Consider the following 24752-nt stretch of genomic DNA (forward strand, 5'->3'; position numbering starts at 1 on the left):
GAGAAGGAGAGTAATTGTGGGGATGAGTGAGAATGGACAACATGCAGCAAAGTGGGCAGAAATAAAACCACCGTCTTAATCATTTCCTTTAATAGGCTACTTAGGTTTAGTTGATGTCCCATTTAAAGCAGCTGAATACTTTGGAGGGCTCATTTGAACACAGCGACAGGTTAAAGGTGGTTCCATTTCCAGGTCTCCTTCAAATGCAGCTGTACAATGCATCTTTGCATTGCCTGTAAATATTACAGACAAACAACGATGACAGGTTGGTCAGTCCGACACTTTCACCCTGACATATGGGATGAATTCTGTGAACTTTTTTTGTCAAGACATTCTGAGTGCCCAAAGTTTAAAGTCAAATTACTTTTTCCAATAACAGTTTTTTTATTGCGCCATTCAAAGAATTTGTAGTTTAAGGTGAAGAAAAGTGTGTGTGTGACTTCAGGCAGACGTTCATTCTCACATATACGTATGTTGTATAAGGTGTTCTCTAAACTTTTCATGCAGTGCCACCATTAAGTCAGCATTTTTATTTATCCAATACTTTGCTGTGTGTTTTATCTGCTCAGATATCTTAAAAGAAAAGCTCATTTTGAAAACATTGAACTCCAGGATTTTGATGAAATGTCCAATATCAGCATTCTGCCTCCTTTCCTCCATTCTCCCCTTATCTCCTCCTATCCTCCGTATCTGCCTCTCTCACTCTCTTCCCCTCTTGATCCCATATCTCTCTCCACCGTCCTTTTCTAATCTCTCCCGGCGCTCATCCCCGAGGACCTATGCAGAGGGAGAACGCTGCCATAAACCTTGGCATTCAAACCAACGTAGCTCATGAATTTTAATGTGCCACACAAGAGTGTGGGCAGGCAGGTGGGCAGACAGGCTGCGCTCAGACTCTGCGTGTCTTTCACTGCGCACTGCAAAGGGGATAATAAAACCTCTCTGACGTCAGGGCGCCAAGGTTGCTCCCTCACCACTCAGTCCACGGGTGCCCAGGGAATCTGGTCTTTATCGCTGCTGTTTGGGCTTATCTCAGCTTCGAGCCCGCAGGCCAAGGTCAATTTCATGCCTGGGCAAGGGGTGATGATGATGCGGGGGTTGGAATCGCTGTAGTGGACAACCCAGCCGCCCCTCTTTGGATGCGGGTCAATAGCAGCAAAATATGAACCACAAATTGTCTGAGGCAAATATTTCACAGCAGAGACAGACATACTGATGCTGCTGAGGTTTTCCTGTTATTTTCTGTTTGCTGTGTTGACGGTTGCAGCATCACTAGCAGTATCACAGTAGACTATACTTTTTTTTAAAACAGCAGGTAGACAGTAAAAGTCTGTTAACGTATGTTGTTAGTATGTGAAAAGGTCATATTGCGGCTTCTTTTGTTCAGAGGACTGGGATATAAGTGTAATGCCCTGAAAACAACCAGGAGAGACGTAAAGCTGCAGATTTTTACCAAGCTCACTGGGTCTGATTAAATCTGAAGTAAAAGAACCAAAAATGTTTTTTTTAAAGTGCAGGAGGAGTTAAGGAAAAAGTCCATGACAGGGAAGTCCAGAGAATACTGACAGCATTGGTCTGAAAGTCAGACTATAGACACATCATGGAAGAGGACAGAATCACCCATCACCACTTTTGCACAATTCTTGCAGCGCTCGTTAGAGTTTTTTTTATATTTCCCCTGTGCTGTATTTTTTTGTAGTGGTCACAAAAAAAGCAGTCTGATTCCACTTCCAGTGAAACGTCTATAAAACCAGCTAACTCCGCTCTGATGCTCTCATCCTTTGATGTCCAAGCTTTAACTTCTCCACAGTAATCTCTCTCCACACCGAGAGCACAGGAGCCTTTTAACACGACCGCAGGCCCCGTTCTGTCATCGACCTCTCGTGAATTAGATTCCCCCGGCCACCGACGGAAAACAAGATGAAGGAGAATCAGGTTAGGGAGCAGAAGATTAAATGAAGAGAGTGCTGTTTTCAAACGCTGCTCTGTGGTTAGGCCTGTTAGTCTAACTGCTGCTGTAGTGCACTCAGGATGAAATGTTTGGTGAAAGGAGGCCATTTTTTGTCATCTATGGGATTCGGTTTAAGACTTAAATATAATTGATTTGACGATGCATTTAATTACAGCATGTGTGCATGGCTGCTTGTTAACCATGTGACAGCTGATGGCTTCACTCTGATAACCAGTGTTCAGGGTGATGAGTTACTGTTACTCCATTAACTGAAACTCTTAATATTCAAAGAATATTTGAATAACGGGGGGGGGGGGGGGGGGCTCAGTGTTTACCAAAATGGCTGACACTGAACCCGCTTGATCCAATTTCAGTTGGCTGCAGTTCATGAATGATTCAACCTTTCTATATCAGTTACTGCAGATCTAAAAAGATTTATTCACATGGCATCCAAACTTCTCTCAGACTAAGGTAACAGCATCGCTTATCTCACAAAAAGCGACTGTGCATCTCTTAACAAAAAAGTGCGAAAAGGATCACAGCCACAACAAATAAAAAAAACATTCCTGATTGCATTGGAGATCGAGGTCAAAGCTATTCTTTAACCTTTAACAATTTGTGTTCGTGGGAACTCATCCAACAGCTGGAGAAATCACAGACAATCTCAGTGGATTCTTTTTTATTCAATCAAGAAGATTTAATTATGCGTCTCTCTGATTGGTCAATCAGTGAACCACATTACAACGTTCACATCTGATGAGGCCGTGTGCTGCACGGGTCAGATAGAGATGCTGAGCAGATTGCTCAAAACTAACCTGATTGGTTTTTCACTGCTGTGTGATGGAAAGCATTTCTGGTTGTAATTCCTTCTTCTGCAGCCACATTCAGTGTCTGTCCTTTCACAGTTACTGTAATACAAGCTGAGAATGTTAAACAGATTGGGCTCCAGCATGGAGAGAATCAAACATCCACAGGGGGAAACATACAGAGAACATGTGTCTGAAGCATGTTTACGGCACTGTTGGACTCCTCTGGGACAGATGTATGGAAGAGTAAACATTCGGTTTTACACTTATTAAACACACTCCTGCACATGAATGATCCATTTAGAAATGAAGGTATGCTGTCACAAACATAGATTTAGTATTTTCTCAGCATGGATTTTTATAAGTCTCAAACTGTTGCCTTGCAAAGACCTGGTCCGTTCACCAGCTTTCCCTGAAAGCACCATGAAATTATCTCAAATTTGTTCAAGCTCACATGTCAACGCTCTGCTTCAGTACAACATGTTGGCACAGGTTTCTAACCTTAAACACTCAAACTTTATTTAATGAACCACTCAATAAGTCTCCCTCTGACATTGGCTCATCTGTGGTAGCAACAGGAGCCAAAGCCCAAACATTACAAAACAAGCATCAGGCTTTATTGAAGACATAAAACTAATTCAGTCAGGAATACTCTCATCATAGATTTAACCATGTATTGCTCTTCACACAGTTTATATAGGTGTATTTGGAGTTATTGGCTCTGCTCTCAGCAGTATCACTGCAGCATGCCACAGATCTTGCTGACAGCACAAACATTTAATCCCCCCATGATGGGGACATGCACAGAACCTGAATGTGCATGTAATGAAACTGACATCTTGCAGACGTAACAAGCAAACAATACCATGCATGTTACACTTATTAGTTTGAATGCATGTCAGTCAATGTCACTGTTGAGGCTGTTTTAAATCACTAATGGACCACAGGTCAAAGTTCAGTACTGATTGTCTGTTTGCGTGTCAATCAATCCTTTGAGTTGATGCTAACTTAGCTAATCATGCTAACCAGACGTACAGAGTAACAACAGCTAGGATAGCTGAAAAAGGAAGTCAGCATTTTACAGGAAGCTTCACCAAGTACCAAGCATGTTATTGTCTCAAAAAGTGAGAAATGTGTCTCGTAAAAAAGCCAGAAAAAGGCATCAACAATCTTTCACATCAAACTACTTTTAGTCGCCCCTGGTGGAAACGACGACATACAAATGACGAGAACATCCAACACAAACGTGTGTGACCAGTAGCCTACAGGTCGGTGCATGAGGGTTCGTTCTTTGGACCCAAAGAAGTCGCCCACTGCTGGATATTAGAAAGACTGCAGGTGCACTCTGCTTGAGGTTGACTTCTTACATTCAGTCAGGTTCAATACATCTCAGGGAACATGTCGCTCAGTGCGGCTCATTCATGTGTTTTGGAAACAAAATCCAGGGCTCAGAGGAACATGATGAATCAGACACAAACAATATTTCAGAGATCCAGAGAGTTTGTGTGGTTTTTTTTAAGGTCTGCACATGAGATTTTGCACAAAGACTTATCACTCGGCTCGTTCTCATTCTTCAGATTCTGTGGATTAAGTGCACTGATCTCCCATCTCTCACATGGTATGTAAAGCCTCGGGATTACACAAACATGTCAAAAGGAAGAACACAGGCCAAACAAAGGAGCGCCTCCGAGAGAAAAACCCCGTGTTGTGTAATTATTCACATCCATGCATCAACAGGGCCTCAGAGCATTGTTTTGTATTCATACCGTTTGATTTAGCATGCAGAGGAGTCCCCTCTGTTTTTACTGTCAGCGCTGTACCTGCTGATTAGACTGATTTGTGAGAGATGAGAGGCGGAGCTGAGCGCAGGGGAATACTGATAGGTGCTCGCTCTGAGAAAGAGCCTGATAGAAATTCATAACATTATGAACACATCAATTGAATACACACAACAGCCCAGGCAGATATGAAGAGCTGTAAATGAAGATGGATCATCGCTATATTGTCTCTGAGATGCAATCTGAGAGGTCGCGTGAGTGTCAGAGCAGTGATGGCTGCACCGTCGCCCTCATCAGTCGTCAGAAACAGCAGCTCTAGAAACATTTCTGCCCCTTCTACTAACAGCAGCGTACATTAAAACCTGCTGGTCCGTCGGTGAGCGCTTGTCACCCTAGTTTTTGTGGTGCGTCCAGTTCCGTCGCTACCCGTCGGATGTTCTTGTTCCAATGATAAAAGACTTTCCCCGTTTCACCTTGTTGTGACAATTAGAGACTACCACCACCTGCTGGCACGCCGAGTTATTGCCTCTCACACATGCACAGAACATACGTGGTGGTTGGTCGACGGCTGCATTCTTTGCGGCGTGTTCTCGTGCAGCTTTTTGGCCGAGATAAAAGGTGTCATGCACCAACGCCACAGGCGGCCTTCATCGTCACGAGTTCTTAGCCGCCTGCTTGATGTGTCAGAGCCTTTAAACTCAGAGATGAATCATCATCGAGCCCTCAGGTGGGTACGGGCGACCGCAGAGAAGGTTCTGGTGTACAGCTGGACCCTCACATTTACAGGAAAGTTCGATGACCTCTACAGTGGTATCTCACTGCGAACTTTGCGAGGAGCCACAGCGGCCAACTTGAGCTGTCAATCATGACGTTACACCTGGGGCCCATTTCAGGTTGGAGTCATTTCACCCTTAAACGAGGGAAACTCTTAACTTTAGCTCTGAGTCAGTTACTATGGTAACCCAGTCAGTGAACCTCACCTTTACGGCGGCAGGTTTTCTCCACTGAATCCTGAGTTTGTCTCACCCTTTGTGTGAATAAATGTATCTCAAATTAAAAGTATTTTGGCAGGTCAATAAATCGAATAATATCTGTGAATAAGCAGGCAGTGCCTGTAGTCACTGGATAAGATATTATTGACTGAAATGTGCAGTTTTTTCCCATGCCTCTCATCTCTGCTTTGCTGCAGAGTAACTTTATTTTCTAAATGCACATTCGTACTTGCTGAGTATCCACAGGAGGATTTTTAGTTCATGATGGTTAAACCATGAGGACCTCATCTCTTTCACCTGTTGCCATGGTAATCCTGGTATCAGGTCTCCATCAACGTCGGCATTTTTAAAGTCTTGGAGCACGCTCTGAACTCCGACTGAACCTCCAGAGAGTTGATTGAAGGACCTCAAAATCAGCTGTTCTGCAACCTGAAAGTCTGAGTTTCCCACCTGAGGGTAAATCAACTCAGAGTTCAGAGTTTGTTCAAGCTCCCGGCCTCTGGTCGTCTTCATCCGAGCTAGAAGGTTATGATGATATACTGAAGCGAAAGGCCGCAGATAGAGCTGCGTTCGTTGATTACTTGTGTGAGAGATTGTGTTGTCACGTCAGGCAGCCGAGGAAAGTTTGACCGTTTTCATTCATCCTACAATTCAACACATGTTCTCTGTCCGACGGAACAGCTGGACTCGCTCACTGTTGTGTAACAACAGAGAGTATAAGATCTCAGTGTGTCACAGCGTCAGGAATCTGAAGACTGGTGGGAGGAATGATGAACCCAGGAGGAGGGGACTGTGCGTGACCTCTGGTTACTCCGCCCTGCTGATTGGTTCATCCTCCATGCTGACAGTGTGAGAAACCCCTGTGTGAGTGTGAGTGTAGGACCCCAGGTAGGCCTGATCCAAACTCAAGGAGTGACCCCAAAGGTGACTATGGCTACATGAGGTTTCCTGTCTTCAGAGGTGAACCCTGTCTGTGCTGTCACACCTCATCTTCCTCCCCCTCTTTCTCATCTACACCTCAGAAATCTGTGACATCACCTTACACGCAGACATCAACTCCAGCGAGAGAGAGTGTTCCTGAGAAGGTGCCTGCCAAGACAAGTTAGAATTTCACTTTCAGAACCGTGAAAACCGTGAGTACATGGATGTGGTGATCAGATTTTTTATTTTTTTTTGCATTGACAGGTTCACTCTGTTATCTTCATCATCTCACAACAACGAGAAAAAAAGCTGCTAAAGAGTACAAAGACAGAAAGAGTCACAAACTACCAACAACTGTGATCTATGAGGTAAAAGTTTCATTCTAAGTTTAGTGTCAAAAAATATGCTTCTGTTTCTTTTAAAGGATCTTCGTCTTTAACAAAAAGCTCCATCACTGCATGGATTATTTTTTTATGAATGATAATTATCGTGACTGTGATTGTCATGGATGTTATAATAAAGCTAAACATGACTTAAATGAAGGCTTCAAGTCTTTTTCTTACGTGATACAAACCGAGCCACCATGAAGCTCTCTCTGCTGTTTCAGTTCCTTGCATGCATCTTTATGGAAGCCGCGTGTGTCGTCCTTTTCTCTTCTGTAGAACAATGCTGACTTCTGCTGGCCACCAGGAGGAAATGCAAGAGCAAGGGTTGTGTCACAAAACCTCAGCTCTTCTCCTGAGTCTGCACACTCTTCTGCGCACGACTTTCTCTCAAAGAAATCAGTAACAAAGATCCTCCAGTGACAAGCGACGCCTTGAGACCTGTCACACTGCAGCTCTCCGGAGACTTCTCTGTGCACATGTGCAGCAGAGCGCTCTCATCTATGCATCCTGTATACACACTGTGAAGTCATGTACTGCTGCATACTGTATACACACTGTGAAGTCATGTAGTGCTGCATACTGTATACACACTGTGAAGTCATGTACTGCTGCATACTGTATACACACTGTGTGAAAGAATCAGCTTATTGTGTGAATAATTCTCAAGAAAGCCCTGCACAAGCGCCCTTGAATGCAAAGAAAGAATTGGTATTCAACAAAGACAAGTCATGAGTTTTATATTGAATTCATTTGATGTCTCCTATAGGGTTCAGTTTATATTCATAGAATTAAAGACAACTAAACAGGTTTTCAGACAGCGCAAGGTCGTCATGAACAAGACGATGGGAAGCCGATTAAGAGCCTCATTTCTGTCACTGGAGGGGGAAACAAAACCAGCTATTGTTCCAGTCTCATCAATGTATCTGATTTTCTGTCTGCAATTGAAGCAACATGTAAGCACCTTCTGCTGCTGAGCCTGGAAATCAGCAAATCCAGACGGAAAATGATTATTGGGGACCATATGCAGCAGCGACAGCAGATAAAAGTGACATTCAGAAAAGAGGACAAAAGGCACATTTATTGTTGAGAGATATTGAAAAGAATGGTTTGCGCCCCTTAATGGAACGATTGCTCCGTTCTTCTCACTGCTTCAGGAGACAGATTGAGGCGTTATCTGAGCTGAGGGAAGCGTTTTTGTTTTTTTTCCAGCCAATATCCGTCTTTTGCCCGTCGGAATCAGGTGTCCGTTTTTTTCCCCGGACCATTTATCAAGCAGCTTCCCTACGCCTCCCGTTCAAGATGTTCTTTTTTTGCTTCAGCTTTGTTGAAAGAATATAAATAAATAAGCAAAAGCCCTGGTAACAATAAATCACAAAGTTGCAGGTGGAGAGGGATGCTGACAGAAGGCTTCGCTTTGAGATTTAGTTCAAGTTACAAAGTGTGAAGTTTAGTCATTGTGTTTGGAGCGAAGGTGAGGCGTGGGAGAAGAGATAATTTGGGATTTTATTTGATCTGAACCCCAGATAGTCACAATAACCAGTCCTCCAAATGTTACTTTAATGTTTCTAAAAGTGTAAGGAGATACTTGTTCGTCCTTCCTTTGAAATCGTTATGTCGCACATCATGCACTCAAGCGTGCGACATCATCGGCCAGAGCTCCTGGAGGTGTTGGCCGTAGACCAAGCTGCAGTTTTTAGACAACTGAGTAGTTAAAATGGGCACTAATGTCACAGCAGCCAACATTGGACCTCCATTATTTAAGAAAAAAAGGGACCATTTTACCAGCTTCCTCCACGTGTCGACAGTGTTGCAGCATCTCTCCGAAGCTCCATAAACTAGCCATGAATAATCACCGCTCTTTGCCCTCCTTCAGATGGTTTAATTACAGGGGTTTGGGAGAGACAGGGTACAGATCATCAGTTAGTCATTACTGTGTAATTTCTGCATCAAAATACTCCCACTGTGCTGGAGTTAAGTGTGCAATGAAAGGTTATATAAAAGATAACATTTTAAAAATCCCATCCTTTTATAGGAGCATGACGACAAAGACAAAGCATGACGACAATCCACAGCATGAAGTTTACCGTTTTAAAAAATGAAGATGGAGTGGTAAATCTGCTCGAGCCACGGGTCGTTAGGATTACTGTCAGAGATTAGGAGATTAAATTACAGACTCGATCAGACACTTCAGAGCGTTTACCTTTAAATTAGGAGCAGAGTCTGACACCGTGGGCCTCCCTCAACCAACCAGCCAATAAATGACAGATTCATCAGCATGCTGTGACATAAAGGAACGTGATGGAGGCCCAGAGCAAGTGAGAGGAGATTATAAGAACAGACCTCCAGGTGTTTGTTTAAGGAAAACATCTGTATTGCCTCGTTCTCCGTCACACTGACTACAACACACCAGCTCTGTTAAAAACAACCGTCAAAACTGCCGAGAAAAATTCAAAAACTCCAAGCGGCTTTGTCAGTAGTCGCAGTAAAAACCTCGGACAGTTATCTCTCCACATGGGAAGCACAACTTAAGCTTCACGAAGGCCCGCGACCAAGTTTTTAACATTGTTGTGAGTCAAACATTCATGTGTCTCAGTAAACTTTGTTTTTTATTCTCACTGCCTGACAGCCGACTCCAGCAGGAGCAAAACTGAAGGTTTACCTCAATCGCTTTGTAAAACAGTCCATACTGATTATTCTGTTATGACTCAGTGTTCATCCATTCTGTGTCTACTGACACACGATGTATGCAAAGAAACATGCGGCTGGTGATTTTAACTTGTTTCAACAGCTGACATACAGTACATGCAAGCTGTCATGCATAATGATGCAGCACAGAGATACACACTCACACACACACACTAATACAATCTGTATACACATTGCCCACCGTTTGTGTGTGTGTGTGTTTGCACAACTTGATTCTTCACCCTGCACCTCGTCTTCCTCGCTGCTGCTTAATACTTCCATCGCTGCTGTCGGCGCTCGGCTGCGGCGCCGTGATGAAAATGCATGCTTGATCAGCTTTGTCACAAAGTCTATGCATCCTATAGCTCGTACAGCAAGGCAGGCGGCGCGGCGCCAGAATACCAATGAACAGCAGCTGTTGTGTCCCTGTCAGCCCCCAAAAACATCCCGCAGTGGTACACCGACAAAAAAACAATTCTCAGCTTAGTTTACATCACCTTTGGCTCTCAGCGCACAGAATAATCTCTTTCCAAGTAAATAATTTGCTGAGCACGCTGTCATATCAAGTTGGACTACGGGCACGCTAAAGGACGGTGGTCTGCTCACCGAGATTAAAGCACAATTGAAGCTTCACATCCTATTAAACCAGATTAGGAGGTGGTGGGGGGAAGCAAAGGCCGGGAAATTGCATCACCTGTCAGGTTTCAGCGATGGATTATTACCACCATTAAATCCCATTGCAGCATGAACTAGCTCCTTTCTGAGGCCTTTTCTTGTTTAAGCACGTGGAAGAGGAGCGATTAACTTGTATGGAAAGCACATGAGGGAGTTTCTGTGATTCGTCAGCTCTGAACGTGCAGCGTCTTCAGTCTAAATAACTCTTTTTTTAGCAGTTCATATAAAGAAAAATAGACTAATATAGAAGAATATAGCTAAAGACAGAAGCTCCGTTAAGATCCCTTCAATGAAGCTGTTCCTTACTAGAGCAAATAGCCAATGAATGCGAGACAGCTGAAGCTCACAGTCTTCTTCTCTAAGTCAAACACACGACAGAGTTTGGTTCACCTGAAGGTGGTTTGTTTGTAAATCTTGAATGAAGACCAAATAAGTAAGGAAGCATTAACAAAGGGGACAAGCAGACATCATTCAGAATGTTTGAGAGAGTGACTTACTTTCATCTGTCTCCATCTCCGACGAATGTCCAAACATCTGAGTTGCTCCTTTGAAATTCAGTTCTTGCTCCATCATCTCCACGTTTGGAACATTTTCAGGAAGTTTGGTAATCCACGTGATTGTTGTCTGTAAATCTGTGCCTTCAGAGCACTCGGCAGGACTCGTTTATAATATCTCAAGAAAAGATTTTTAACAACAAATGCTGACAAGTCATTGAGCACATGGCAACACACTTCCTGGTTGTTCCACCCAAAGCCACCAGGGAAGTGCAGTGCCAGTGGCAGTGTTTAAATGTTTGTATCAACGACAATTTCTGTGGGTCGTTCTATTGCCTTTACGTTTGGCACACTTTAACCAAAAACAAACACTGAGGAGCAAAGAAAAAAAAACAATCTCCTTCAGCAGGGGGTGTAAAAGTGCAGCTGTCAATCTTGATCTGCCACTACAGTCAGTGAATGACCCACAGGCAACAGGTCGTCTCCTCGCCTCTGCTCTTTGTACCGTGGGCCGCTTGATTACCAACTCTCAACAGATGTGCTCAGTCACCAGCTGAAGCAGCAACAACCACACACAGACCACTGCAGCTAATAACACCTGACATTATATATTTATTTTACATCACTGAGGTGAAGGTATTTCTGTGAACATAATCCTATAATCCTAAAACAATGAGCTTTTCTGTCTGGGTGGGAAAAAAAATCAATGGAGCAGATGCAGCTCGTCAAGGATGCTGCTCCAGTTCTTTAAATTATAAATGATACCAGGGTCTAAATGCATCTCTGGTTTACTCAATGTGCTAAGAGTCCTCGGGTCATGTGGGAGGTTAAATCAGTCAGTGCTGTTAATCAGAGACTCTTGAGAAATGTCCACAGAACTTAATCCAGGAAAGGTGATGCAGCCTTTAATTTCACCCGCCTGTGGAAGATGCTTCCTGGATACCTGAGGTCTGCTCATGGCTCAAAATGATTTTTTGTTTTTGTTTCCTGCAGCATTCTGGTCATAACTTCTTAATCACGTCTGTTTTTAAGGTGCAGAAACAGAATAAAAGAAGAAAACGCTGATGGTTGTTTATTCTTGTTTTGAAGGTACAGTATGTAGAATTTTATGACAATGTTAACATTCAAATATAAACCTGTTTCATCGTGGCCAAAAAAAAAAGGAGCAATTAAAACAAACAAGGCCAAATATCACTGAATCTGTTTGAAACTCTTTAAAAATATCTTTGATTGCTCTGATTCTAATCATGTGAAAGAGTCAAAGAAAGTTAAAAGCTCAACCAGCCATGATTGCATCATTTAGGAAACACTTCCATTAATAATAATTACAATGTGCAGATTGTTTCCGGTCTCAACCAACAGAGGCCAGTAGCTCTCTTTCACTGTGTGTGTGTGTGTGTGTGTGTGTGTGTGTGTGTGTGTGTGTGTGTGTGTGTGTGTGGGTGTGTGTGTGTGTGTGTGTGTGTGTGTGTGCGTGCGTGCGTGTTTGTGTGCGTGAGCCTGTTCCTGCACTGTCTTCTCATTATGGCGCAGCTCCCATTAGTGCAGCTCTGTCAACACAGTGCAGCAGTGAATGGAGGACAACACACAACCGTTCATTAATGTTTTGACACCTCTTCCCCTCCCCTTTGCTGTGTTTCTGGGATGAGCTCCCTCCTCCTCCTCAGGCACATCAGTACAACACTTTATACATTCAGATGCACGGAGCGTGCACAGAACACACTTAAGCAATAACTCGTCTATCTCCCCAGAGTTCTGTGGCAGCCTCGGGCCACAGCAGCAGCAATGACGAATACATTCATTTCACAGTCCAGCCTGTTTTGTTCACTGAATATCCAGAGAGGGACTGCAGGATGCTGTAAATGTATTCTACATCCAGCTGCCTCCAGGCGCTGACGGTCCAGTTCTCTTATCAGGTTAGAAAAGTGAGGTAAAGGTAAAATAGTAGGAAAAGGGTTCAATTATACTCTACACATTTCCAAATGATGACACAGGACCCAACTAGGTCCCAAAGTCAGACTCACTGCTGGCAAACTGAGCGATTTGGAATCATGGACATTTTGCATCAGTCAGCAAAAAGCTCAGGTTTAAGTTTTTAGCTTGTAAATATATTTAGTGACTTCAACACACAATACTTTACGCAGTCTGGTGATATGGTACACAAAGTCAGCTGAGAGTGCATGTACCTGTCCACCATATTCACACAGTAGCACTGGGGGGGAACAGTCAAGCTAATGCTGATTTTAGCTAGAAAGTGGACGGATGCTAAGGGTAGCTGTGACGCTAGCTGATGGTTGTCAAATGTGGTTTTTTTAACCTTAAAAATGACCCGTTTCCCCTCGTGATCTTGATGAGTCATCGCCTTCGATGTTATTTGTTCGATCTGAAACCAGTTCGTCAAATTGGTGAAAATGACATTTGAAGTCTAAGTTGCCGTATTTGAACAAAGAAACCACTTGAGTAAAAGACTCAACTTTCCTGTCGGACAGTTTGATGTTAAACGAAGTGGGGCCCTTCAGACAAACTGAGTCATGATTTTTTTATTCTCTAATTCATTTTGTCAGATTTTCTTGTGCTGTGATCTGTGTTATGAGCGATCACAGCTGGCGTTGAGGCTGTGCAGGTTTGAACATGTTTAATCTATGAGCTGATATCTTGATGTGCGGGCGGAACCTGAGGACAGCAGAGCACGCTCGCCATGCATCGTCACCTGAATTAAACTGTGTACTTTATCTGCAGTTAGTCTTAATTTCTGTGTATTTTCAGCAAGAACTATCGTCTCTGTTTATTCCTCCCGCTCGTCCACCGTGTTTGTTAACTCTAAGCTCACATTTGACTCGGAGAGAGTGTCTGACCTTTCAAGTTTTAGGACTGTGGTTGTCGATGGATGAATCTGTCCGTGTGTGACGTGTGCTGTTTTGGCCACATCGTTACTCGACACACACTCTTGAAACCAAACTGTGATCATTTCCTGTCGTTGTGTGTGTGGGCTCTCTCTCACATTTTAAACATTAAAGATTCAGAAACATCTCTGAGTGTGGGCCAACAACTAATGTTTGCATATTTGTGATAATATTACCTCTAATTCAGGAGATCACAGCTTCACAGCAGCACACCAACTTTGTTTTGTGGTCGACTATGGGATATAAGAAGAAGGCTGTTTAAGGCGGTTTGATGCTACAAGGCCAAAGGACTGCTGAAATAAAATGCAACTTTCTTTTCAAACTGCCTAACAAATGATTATTCCCTTTATCATTTGTAACTTTTCACATTAGAAATACACTCTCGAACTTGTGAAGACAGCGCAGCAGATTTCCAAAGCACTTCTAATTGGCCAGGTTTTCACACCTTCATCTCAAGGTGGGACACCAATCAACACCCTGCTTCTCTGCCAGATGAACGCTAACAGAATAATCCAGCACAGCGCTGACGTCCTCTGCAGGAGAAACAGTCCTTGGTGCTGAAAGACGTCTTTGTCTGAGAGCTCCTCGTGCAGGTGCACTTTGAACGATTGCTGAGGCAAAAAACATGACTACCTTCAGCTCCGCTGTTCATTTTCTATTCTGCTGAGAGAGCAGCCTTCAGGAGACGGCGAGCGCAGCCAACAACAGTTCAAATCGGGTGTTTTCAAGATGAGAGCAGAGAAGAGTCAACAGAAGAAGAGAGAAGTCTCCCACACAGTCCCTCTGGGGAGAGAGATCCCATCACATTCAGCTGCTGTGTTTGACCAGCGGCCTGCACGAGGCCTTCACAGCACTTCTCATCACTGAAGTAAACAAAGGATGAATATTTCATGATGTCGCAGACTGAGTTTAATATACATGTTTAAATCAAATCCAGACGCACAGTACAGATGACTCAGATATGAGACTGAAGTGAGGAACATAATGACCAGAAAGCTGGAATATCTACAGTTCAATGTGACACTGCAATGAAAAATAAAACATTTGATTTCTTTTTAATCGTTTTCCAACTGAAAAAAAAAAAAGTTTTCTTGCAGATTAGTATTAAAACCAGGTATGAAGAAAAAAAGTCGTTTTTTTCTTTTGTTAATTTTGTAAAAGTCAAATCTTCAGGGCAGTAAGACAAAATGTTCAGAGAAGTCCAAACAGAAGTTAAAGTTAAGGGACGAGGGGGCGCTGATAGCGTATCGAGGTTAAAGCTGAAGTACAGAGGCTCCCTCAGCAGGCACACTACAGATGAAATAATCAAATCGATAAATATTTCACTGTTTACATCTTTTTTCACTCGGGTGAATATTGTGATGGTTGTTCAGATTGTCAAATCATACTCTGTAGTCATTTTCAGTATAAGGAATTACAGTCGGACTCTACTAAGAAACCAATTACTAATAAATCACAGTGATCTTATCTATCTGCACCAGGCAGTAAGGATGGAGCATGATAACAGATCCATGCTGGTTTTGTGATGACACAAAGATTGCAGGTAATGTGAAGTGTGTTCAGGGTCGGCGTGAAATTATTCAGCGCGTGAGAATCGACGGCAGCAGTGTGCATACCTTGAGTGTGACTGGAGCGACGATGGGAGAATGAAGAGCAGACGGGTTGTTGGAGTTCTGCGTTTCGGTTAAGCATGAGAGTGAAAAGCAGGTCGTGTTTTTTATTCTGCTGAAAAGACTTTGGTGGAAGGACTCTGATCGTTCTACTGTGAGGTTATTTTACTCCACCGACACAGCCTCTCTTTCTCTCTCTATGTGCAGCACAGCATTCAGGGTTATATTGAATTTGCAACTAAAATGCCAACGCATGCCTTTTAGGCCCACTCTAACATTTAGACTGAAACCTTTAAATGTCTTCTACAGCCAGGAGACACTGAAACCACGGTGGACTGCTGGCCCTCTCCCTGGTCATGAGACCTGCACATACACTGGAAGACAAAATGCAAAAGCCCGTTCCTCTGCTCTGGGTGAAAATATTCAACGCAGCATCCTCTAACAGGCTTACAGTCTGGAATAGCTGATTGTGAGAAGAATCTAATTTATGCTTTACGTCATGTGTTCATGGACCATAGATGTTTCTAGATGTTGTACTTTCATGAATATGGATGTTGCAAAGAAGCAGTGCACAAAAGAAGTAGGGGGTTTGGTGATTATCTCTGTTTCAAGGCCAAACTTACACAGACATGTTGAATGGGATGACGCGTCTACGAAACACGACTTAAACTGAATATCTTCTCTCAACACTCTCATCAAATGCTCTGCTCATGAACGAATGTGACAATAAACCTGTGGAGGACTTACAAAAGGTGACATGGCTGTAGAACATGCAACAGTAGAGTAGATGCCACTCACTCATGGTCATGGATTTCCTGTGCCAATAAATGCATCATAGGAAAACTGAGTGACAAGGGTCCGTCTTCCTCAGCCTCTTTCTCTCAAAGTCAGATTTTTAAAATATGTCCTCTGAGGCCGCAAAACTTTTCTCTTCTTTTTTTTTTTTTTTTTTAAAGATCAATTGTTTTGACAAATAAAAGAATCTGAGTTTGGTGAAAGTGAAAGAAGACATCAAACACATTGAGCCTTCTTAAGATTCTTGGCATTCACTTCCAGATGTAACCTGTGAACCTAATCTTTTTAGAACAAGAGAATAGGAAGTCCTGCCCTTCAGAAGGTGACAGATAAACTCCTTAGCACACCGAAGCTCGGCTGAAGAAAGCTTGCCTTGATCGTATTTATGTATTCACAGTGCAAACCTGCCCCTTAGCTCTAAACAAAAAAACACTGACAGGATGCTGAAGTGAGAAAACTGGACTCACTGCGGGCAAACTGAAGCAAAAGGCTCCCAGTTTAAGTGACTCAAACTTAAACAAGACGAGGACGCATGACGACCTGTCGCCTTGTGCATCACCTGTCCTTCTACCACAGCTTCACTAAAATCAAAGCAGCCAAAATCATGATAGTTTTTTCCACTTTCATGTCAGTCTTCTTCTTCTGTTTGGTTTTGTGGCCAAAGTTAAATTCCTTGTGTGTTAAAACCAAAGCTGAAGCTGATTAGCATCCAAGACGTCACATTACCGCTAACTCTAGGCGAGCTGGATAACAACAACAACTATCCGCTGAACTGTCTGTACAGAGACCCGTCTCAATGACCTGTCCAATCATATGACTCAGACACATCTACCTTGATTTGTACAGTTCCAAAACTCTCCTTGCGGCGTCCAACACCTTTGGAATGCGTTCTGATTTACCTTGTCGTATATTTCGGCTCCACCTCGGTCTGAAACTGGAAAACAGTCCACTCACACACCTGTGCTCATTAACTCGCGCTCACTGCTGTGCTGCTGTGTGTTTGATACTTTTTACAAACACCATCATGCAGGAAGAGGTCACAGTGGGTGCACCACCGGTTTGTTCAGCTGCTGATGTTGATTAGAATAAAAAAACATGTAAATGATGTTCTCACTCGTCAGGGGGGCTCGTTGATTTTGTACCAGAGACGGAGACATGCTCGGTATGCTAATGCAGGTTATTATGTTCTTCCTCTGATATGAGTCAAAACCGTAAAACCAAAACATTTAACGTAGGACTAGAAAGAGAAGCGTTCTCATCGTTTTCACCTTGAATAACCATCAGACCGCGTGTGTGTGTGTGTGTGTGTGTGTGTGTGTGTGTGTGTGTGTGTGTGTGTGTGTGTGTGTGTGTGTGGGGAGAGGGCTTCAAAGCGCTTACCTTCTTAGGTTAGTCTGATCACACAGGAAGTAAAATCAAACATGGAGTTGCATACAATAAAACTTCACTTGAAGTCTTTATAGTCACAGAGGTATTACCAGTGTAACAGTGCAAGCAGCACACCTTTCTGTGAAACAGCAGGTCTCATTGTGCCGATGTCACGGAGCGAAAAGGAAAAGCATGAGCAAGAAAGAGACTTCGACAAGTTCACTAATTTGTCACCAAGTAAAAGATGTAATTCATTCAAACTGGAAGGGAGAAAAACTAGACGGTGGCACAAAGCATGGAGGTCAAGTTTGTGCAAGAGTTCAATTCAATTCTCTTCAACCTCACACTTAAAAAAAAACACACTTTGTAAAATAAACCCTCTGAATCAAACCTTTAACAGACAAAGAGGCTAAAAACACGACAGCCATGAAGCTTAAAACATCAAGATGCACCAACTGGGCTTAAACTGTCACATCTGTCTGTTTTCAGGCGTCTAGCTAGAGGGACTCCATGAGATATGAAACACCAGGTAAGTGTCCTCAATGCTTTTAAATGTTTAACCTTGTGACGTCATTTGAACTGAATTGTGAGCAAGTGGACAAAAGCCAAACTCGACAACGTCCTCACACTGCTGCCACAGGGTTTGCAGATTAGCTGCAGGTTACTTCTTTCCTCCCTGCACGAGGTTTGATCGGGGCATGACCTCGCTGCAAAGAGTTCACCTCAGATTCATTCTGCCAGCTGTTTCTCTTTCTTTGTTGTTTCCCCTCCAAAGAGACAGCCGCACTCAAACTCTAAGGTCAACGATTCAGGGATAAAATATGTGCGATAAAAAGACGTTTTCATCAGCTGCTGAAATGTATTTCCAGTATGGCAACAGCCATCAATGGATTCCAAAACAACCCTTCAGAAACCAGGAAGTGACATCACCGAGGCTTCGTCCAGGTTTATTTACAGTCGATGGTTGCAGTCCTCTCTGTCCCCCTCTTACCTTTACATTTCCACCCTGAGCTGTGAGCACAAAGATGTCCGTGTCCCCTGAATCCCTGATTTCATGTGTAACTATCTTCACAGGCCACACTCGTCTCCACCTACGCAGATTTGATGCAGTTATCACTACTTTGCACAAAACACTTTCTATCACCCCGCCTACACGCTACGATAAATTTGGATTGTGACATATTTGAATGAGCCACCAGAAATACACAAGTTGTTCCTTTTTTAGTTCGTGTGGTTCCGTTTGAAGCGAACATTCGGGTGAATCTGCAATCATTGCAAAGTGTTGGTGCTACAAAGATGTTGTGAATTAGTCACGGTGAATTATCCCCGAGGATGTTTTTTACTCTGCGCTGCATGTGTAGAGTTCAGGTCAGTGAGGTGTTTACTGAGGAACCTAAAGAAGTGTCTCAGCATTAACTCAGAGTCTGAACGACAGCATAAGACGCAGACATATGGTCGCTCCATATGTAAACAACATGATCGACATAAAACCAAGCACAACAACAACAAACATAAACACCACATGGAGGCTTTTCTTTCTGAAAAGTGAAATAGATATGTAAATAAAATTATATTTTTAGAGAAGACTGAATGAACGCTGCTTTATGACGGCCCTTTTATTCATTTCTGTTCAAATGTACCCGACTAGTTCTTCCACCCTCTCAACTTTTGGGTTATTTCAGACCTAAATGTATTAAATACTGAGCTCAAAGGCCTCTGAAGGTTTGTTTGATGCTTTAATGTTTTCTTCAAATCTTTGTGTCTTATCTTTAATTTTGATGTTGCAAATGGAGCCACTGTGATGTAAAACATGTTTCAGACTTTGTCCAGCAATAAACTTCAATCAATCAATTCATCAAATAGAAACTGCTGCAGAAGGTACGGTGGCTGTGAAGTGCAAAACCAACATGACAAAGTGTGAAACACTTTTACAACGTTTGAAACAAGTTGACCTCTTCAAGAACAAATCTACATTTTATAAAACAAATGTACAGTTTACAGAAACAAGTTTACAGGCGCAGAGACAAATGTACAAGCGGAGCAGAAACAAATGTACAAACGACCGAATCTTGACAGAATGTGCTAAATGAAGGAAGTGACCCAGAAGTGAATGAGGTGTGGTTGTGTTTGTTTTGGCAGAAAGATTTGGTCAACAGTGATACAGAGTTTGTGGTGACAGAAAGATGTTTTACCTGTTTTGCTGAACTCGTTCACTTCTGAGTCACTTCCAGCATTAGTTTGTTTATCCAGCCTTTTTTCACCTGCATCTATTCATCATGGAGCTCTGGTTAGAGCAAAGACATATTTCTGTAACTCCTTGCTTTGGAAATCAATTAAAATTGTTGAATTAAAAAAAAACAGGACCTGGGGGAAATTAACAGGAAGAGAGTGAAACTTTAATATTTTTAATGGCAGGTGAATTGATGAGAAAGATGATTAGAACATCACCTCGAGGCCAATGAGTAAGAATACATTTGACTGTTTTGAATTTGTGTCGTTTTGTTTTTATTCCTGAAGCTGTGCGGACACTTTCGTCAGGACGATGAGCGCAGCACCCACAGGGCCACAGCCCGTCACAGCTCCGACTCCTCAATAAATTAACTGATTTGTGCAAGTTGTTGCACAGTGAGGACTTTACAACTGATTTTATTACCAGAACTGCTCTGGTACGTCTGCCCCTCAGGATTAAAGGCTTCCTCCAGGCACTGTGTGATACATTCACACCTATTCATTTCACAACACAGCAGGCTCCTGAGCACATTTGGTCCTGACATAATCTCCATGACATGACTTTCACAGACTTCGCCTCTTCACTCAGACACAGAAATATAACCTCAGCGCACAGATCTATTTCGCAGTGATGAATAAAGACTCACTTGTCTTACACAGTAGGATAATAAAACAATATAACTTGGTGATTTAATGAACTTGCTAAATAGGATTTAAATGGCATTGTGGATGGCTCCCTCATTTGCAGACGAGGCACAGGCAAAATAAATAACACCAGGCAAACTCGCTTTGTGAGTGAACTCATCAATCTTTCTGATTGTGTTTTACAAAAAAAAAAAGGAGCGTTCAGTTTTTGCAATAAATCATCGAATGTTTGAGCTCCATTCATATCTTTAACTTTTAACTCCTTTTGTTTATCAGCAAAATCAACATTTGTTCTGCTCTCAGGAGCATACAATACATTGCTTGATACTTGATATGTTAAAGTGGGACACCCTCATGTTGTAGCAAGGACTCTATATGAGTCATTATTGCAGGTATATGAATGGCTGAGCAAATGACAGGTTGTATCAGGTTTCCTTTTTCCCCCTCACAGGGACAAATAAGCGCACCCAGGGGGAAACACTCTCATGCAAATGAGTGGCAGATAGGTCTCATCCACAAAACAAATTAGCAACACATCAATTGTCACATCTTCCTCTCAATGTGGCCCAGGGATGAGAGACGCACCCGGGGAAAAGCGTGTATATTAAGATCAGCTGGCACAGGTCTGTAATTTATAGACTCAGCAAGTCGAGAGCCGATGCAATCATTCTTATGAGGCTCGTTCCTGCAATCTATCACCAGCAGGCGAGCCAGTCCCCAGCACTTTTTAAAGGCTGTTCGAGTGATAGATCTTGGGAACGGGGGGGGGGACGCCTCGCAGGTTTATAACCTGGTAGCTGAGTTGTCGAGCATTTCAGGGTGCCGTGTTACGGAGGTGAGAGGGGTCGGGGCGGCAGGGAGATTGCAAACAATGCTGCTCTTCATGACAGGAAAAGAAAAAAAAAGAGAAAGACATCAAAGCGGCGTAACATGCAACGTGAAATATAAATGAAAGTGAAATTTTTTGAATTCAATGTGTTTTTACTCAGATCTGTGATTCTTTCTGGGGTTTTTTCTATGTGAATATTCTTCATCTTTTGAGTTTGTGCCGCCTTTTATCACACAGACGCATCACGCAATCCTGAGCAACCAACAATGATCCAGCCAGCATCACTTGTATGTACACATCATCTGCCGGGATTCAGCTCCCAGACTGAAGGCAAACACTTACAAACTGACACATTTAACATTTAACATCACCACTGAGGTCTCAGAAGTTTACATGATGGTGGAAAACTAGCTGCTTTCTTCATCGACTCGGGACAGAGTGTGACGCAGCTCATGTCTCTCTAACATCGTCCTCATTACTTCTCTTTAAAATCGGAGTCTTTTTCACGCCGACTGGAACAGGAGGACTTGTCAAAGTGTTTTATCTGGAATGAGACTCTCTTTGAGCTGGATCAAAGCCCGTCAGCGTGTAACCTCTGAATATATCCCAAGTGACAAACGCTCTATTTTTAAAAACAGGGCGGTTTTTTGTTTTTTTTATGGACTGACAATCCTCTGCATTTTATCTACACTTTCATTTCATCGTTAAATGAAGAGGCTTTCTCACTAATGATTTTTGATACTCAACATTGAGTACTCTCAACTTTTGTCAGCCAATCAGTATCAGCATGCCAGGAATCTAATTAGCTCACGAAAAGTAATCTTGCTCAATTTGCTCTTCAGATGAATGATGAGCCCAGATTAAATATGGAGCTAAGGACGTTCAGCTAAAACCACTGAGAGATGTACCAAAACATACTGAACTGTTTTATGTCCACACATGCATCAGACTTGTCTGCACACTGATTTTTTTAAGTGTGTCATGTTGTTAAGTAGAACTGTTTAAACAATGGTTAAAGCAACGTTATGGAGGAACGATTTTTTGTTTTTTTTTGCTATTTGGCAAAACTCACAGACAACGTGTATTTGTTGACAAGCAAAGCGCTGGTGTTGGGAGAAGAACCAAGTGGACTAACATGGTTCAGTAACAGTGATGGACTCTTCTGGCGTCTACAGCCCGTTGTAAACACTACTTTTTAACATAATATTTATTGATTTATTTATTTATTTGCATGCAAATCTGAAACATGACTTGTGCTAAATAACTTTCTGCACCCGGTAAAGCTGCAAAACGTGATACATGACACCCTGCAGGACGGAGCGCCACCGCAGGTACTGTTTAACAGCCTCACAGCCACATGACTCTGATGTATAATAATCATCAATATCATTAATGCTGCACACTGCATGATTTAATCTGATCTGTTAATCTGAAAGTGAACATAGTGTTTATAACTAGTATAATTTAATTCTTTTCTATTTTTTTCTTCTTTTATTTAATTAATGTAAACTTGCTCACAGCTGTTTTTTTAACACTTTTTTACTATTGATTTTGTTTATATTTCCTGTTTTTGTTTAGCTGCTGTAACAACCAAACTTCCCCCATCGGGGGATCAATAAAGTTTATCCTTAAACATAAAGACTAACGCTAGGTGTTCCAACTATCTGCAGAGATGTACACTCTGCTTCATGCTCAATCTCTCTCTCTCTCATTTGTCACTCGAGACAGTCCAACTGGCTAGTACAGTGAAGCAGCAGCCAGCTACAAGATTTAAACGGCGCTAATAGCAGGCGAGCGGGACGATCTGGGGACATGTGAGACGCTATTCTCTATATGGACTATATTACATGAACTTTGACATTACAAAATGAAGGTGGAAAAGTTGAAGAGAGAATCACTCCCATGATTCCCCACCAAGCCTCGATGTGATTTTTACTGTTGTTCTGAGTGAGAGCCCCCTGGTGGCAGAATTTACCTACTCTACATTTAAAGAAGAAAGAACAAAAGGAGAGGCTTTCTTCTTGTAGAAATCCCTTCTGTGTAAATCCTCAGTGTAACAGCACAACTTGAGAAGAATAGCACCTTCTCTTACGCGACCTTGTGTTCCCGTCACTGATGTGTTCCCCCCTCCCCCTCCCTTCCCCAGTCTACTGACAGTCCCAGTTTGTTTTGCAATCTGCATGTGGGTGGACCTGACACTTCCAAGGAACGCCGATGACACGAGCCTCGGGCAGCATCGAGCCTTGTTAAACTCAGGAGTTCAGGGCCACAAAAAAAACTGCTGCCTCGTCCTAATTGGATTTCTTATCTCGACTAGCGGCATACGGACACGGCTATGATACTGGGGGAGGGGGTGGGGGCATTTAAGAGGATAACAAAAAGCCGTTAAGACCTCAGCTCCAGAAGACGGGGGTCAGACATAGAGAGATTATCGGTTTTTTGTGCACCACAGAGGACTTTTAGAGTGCTTAATCCTGGCTATGATCCCACTTGTTTGGCTGATTTCCGACACCTGTTCACTGTGAGCCGAGGGCAAAACGTCATGCGGAGCACCAGCCGAAACCTCCGGGCATCAGACACTCCAAACCTTTGCACAGATATAATTTGAGGAGTTTACACAATAGAGACTTTTTGACGGCATTGAGCCGCTCGGCTTCAGTGCAGTTTTCCTAAAAGTGAAAAGACAAGCTGTGAAAGTGCTGCAGACAGATTCAGTAAATGTCTTTTTGCACATTGCGGCACACTCGGTGACAGTCTAAGGCCAAATATTCTCAAGGAATATAATTCAAGCTCTGTTCATTGTTACTGTGAGACAAAGCACAGATCATAAAAGCAATTTCTAGCAGGCAGTTCCAGTAGAATATATTTCATATTTGCCCAATGCAGAAAGAGACAATGTATGTCTCTGAATGTTTATGGTTATGAACAGAATAACTCGATGTGTCTGAATTTGTCAGTAAATGGGGATGTGGTGAGGAGAACAACGACAAAGACAACTAAAACACCAGCTCTGTGCCTCCATAGAAGAACTGTACTCCTTCTGTACAGCCGTTTAAAAATAAAGTGACACTGGTAAACGAGGCACTTTTTCAACTGAAGATAATTCATTAGTTCCACTAAAAGATAAATGTAGATCCAAAAATATGAGATGTAGGGGAGCTGGGGAAGTTTCTGCTTTCTTGGAATAAAAAAGAAAATACCTCACAGTATTGTTGTGCACTGTGCTAGATTTGTTTTCAGGAATAATGCAAATAAAAATGTCTCCAGGTGGTATGACAACCAAGTGAAGAGCTAGTGTTTCCTCCTTTCTTTTCCTCGAAGCCAATCAGCTGATTTTTCTTTATCGATCACCCTAACTTGAATCTCCATTTAGTCTGTACCCAAGTGTCGTGTCTAGATTAACAGCATGAAAAGTGTCCTGGTCTCTGTTTGTAGTACATTTGTAGTCTAATTAGGGATCAGCAGGCTTTGTTGTTTGGGTTAAAATAAGCAATAGCATACAATACACAGGTGGAACTTTTATCCATGCTTTAACATTACCAGCTACCATCGGCGACATTCAATGATTTATTAGTGTTCATAAATGGATGTCTGCATGAAAGTCCAGCTAGTAATCAATTATAGATTTAAAAAATCTGCTTGACGCTTCATCCAGCATTTAGAAACACCATCAGAAGTGATGAAT

At 42.5% G+C, this 24752-nt stretch overlaps 1 protein-coding gene across 2 annotated transcripts in view; it reads right to left on the reverse strand.

Moving 5' to 3' along the window:
• The window catches only part of LOC306832385 (inactive dipeptidyl peptidase 10-like), a 162039-nt gene that overhangs the window by 134275 nt on the left and 3012 nt on the right, over positions 1-24752 (reverse strand). The window contains exon 1 of one of the 2 annotated variants that reach the window (XM_079357037.1): positions 10692-11685. The exons of the other annotated variant lie outside the window; for it this stretch is intronic. Coding sequence (XP_079213163.1) covers positions 10692-10697 — 6 coding nt within the window. The 5' untranslated portion in view covers positions 10698-11685. Of the gene's footprint in view, positions 1-10691; positions 11686-24752 lie in introns of those variants that run through there. 2 annotated transcript variants of the gene reach the window in all.

Source organism: Symphodus melops (assembly GCF_947650265.1).
Source record: "Symphodus melops genome assembly, chromosome: 12".
Classification (NCBI taxonomy): Eukaryota; Metazoa; Chordata; class Actinopteri; order Labriformes; family Labridae; genus Symphodus; species Symphodus melops.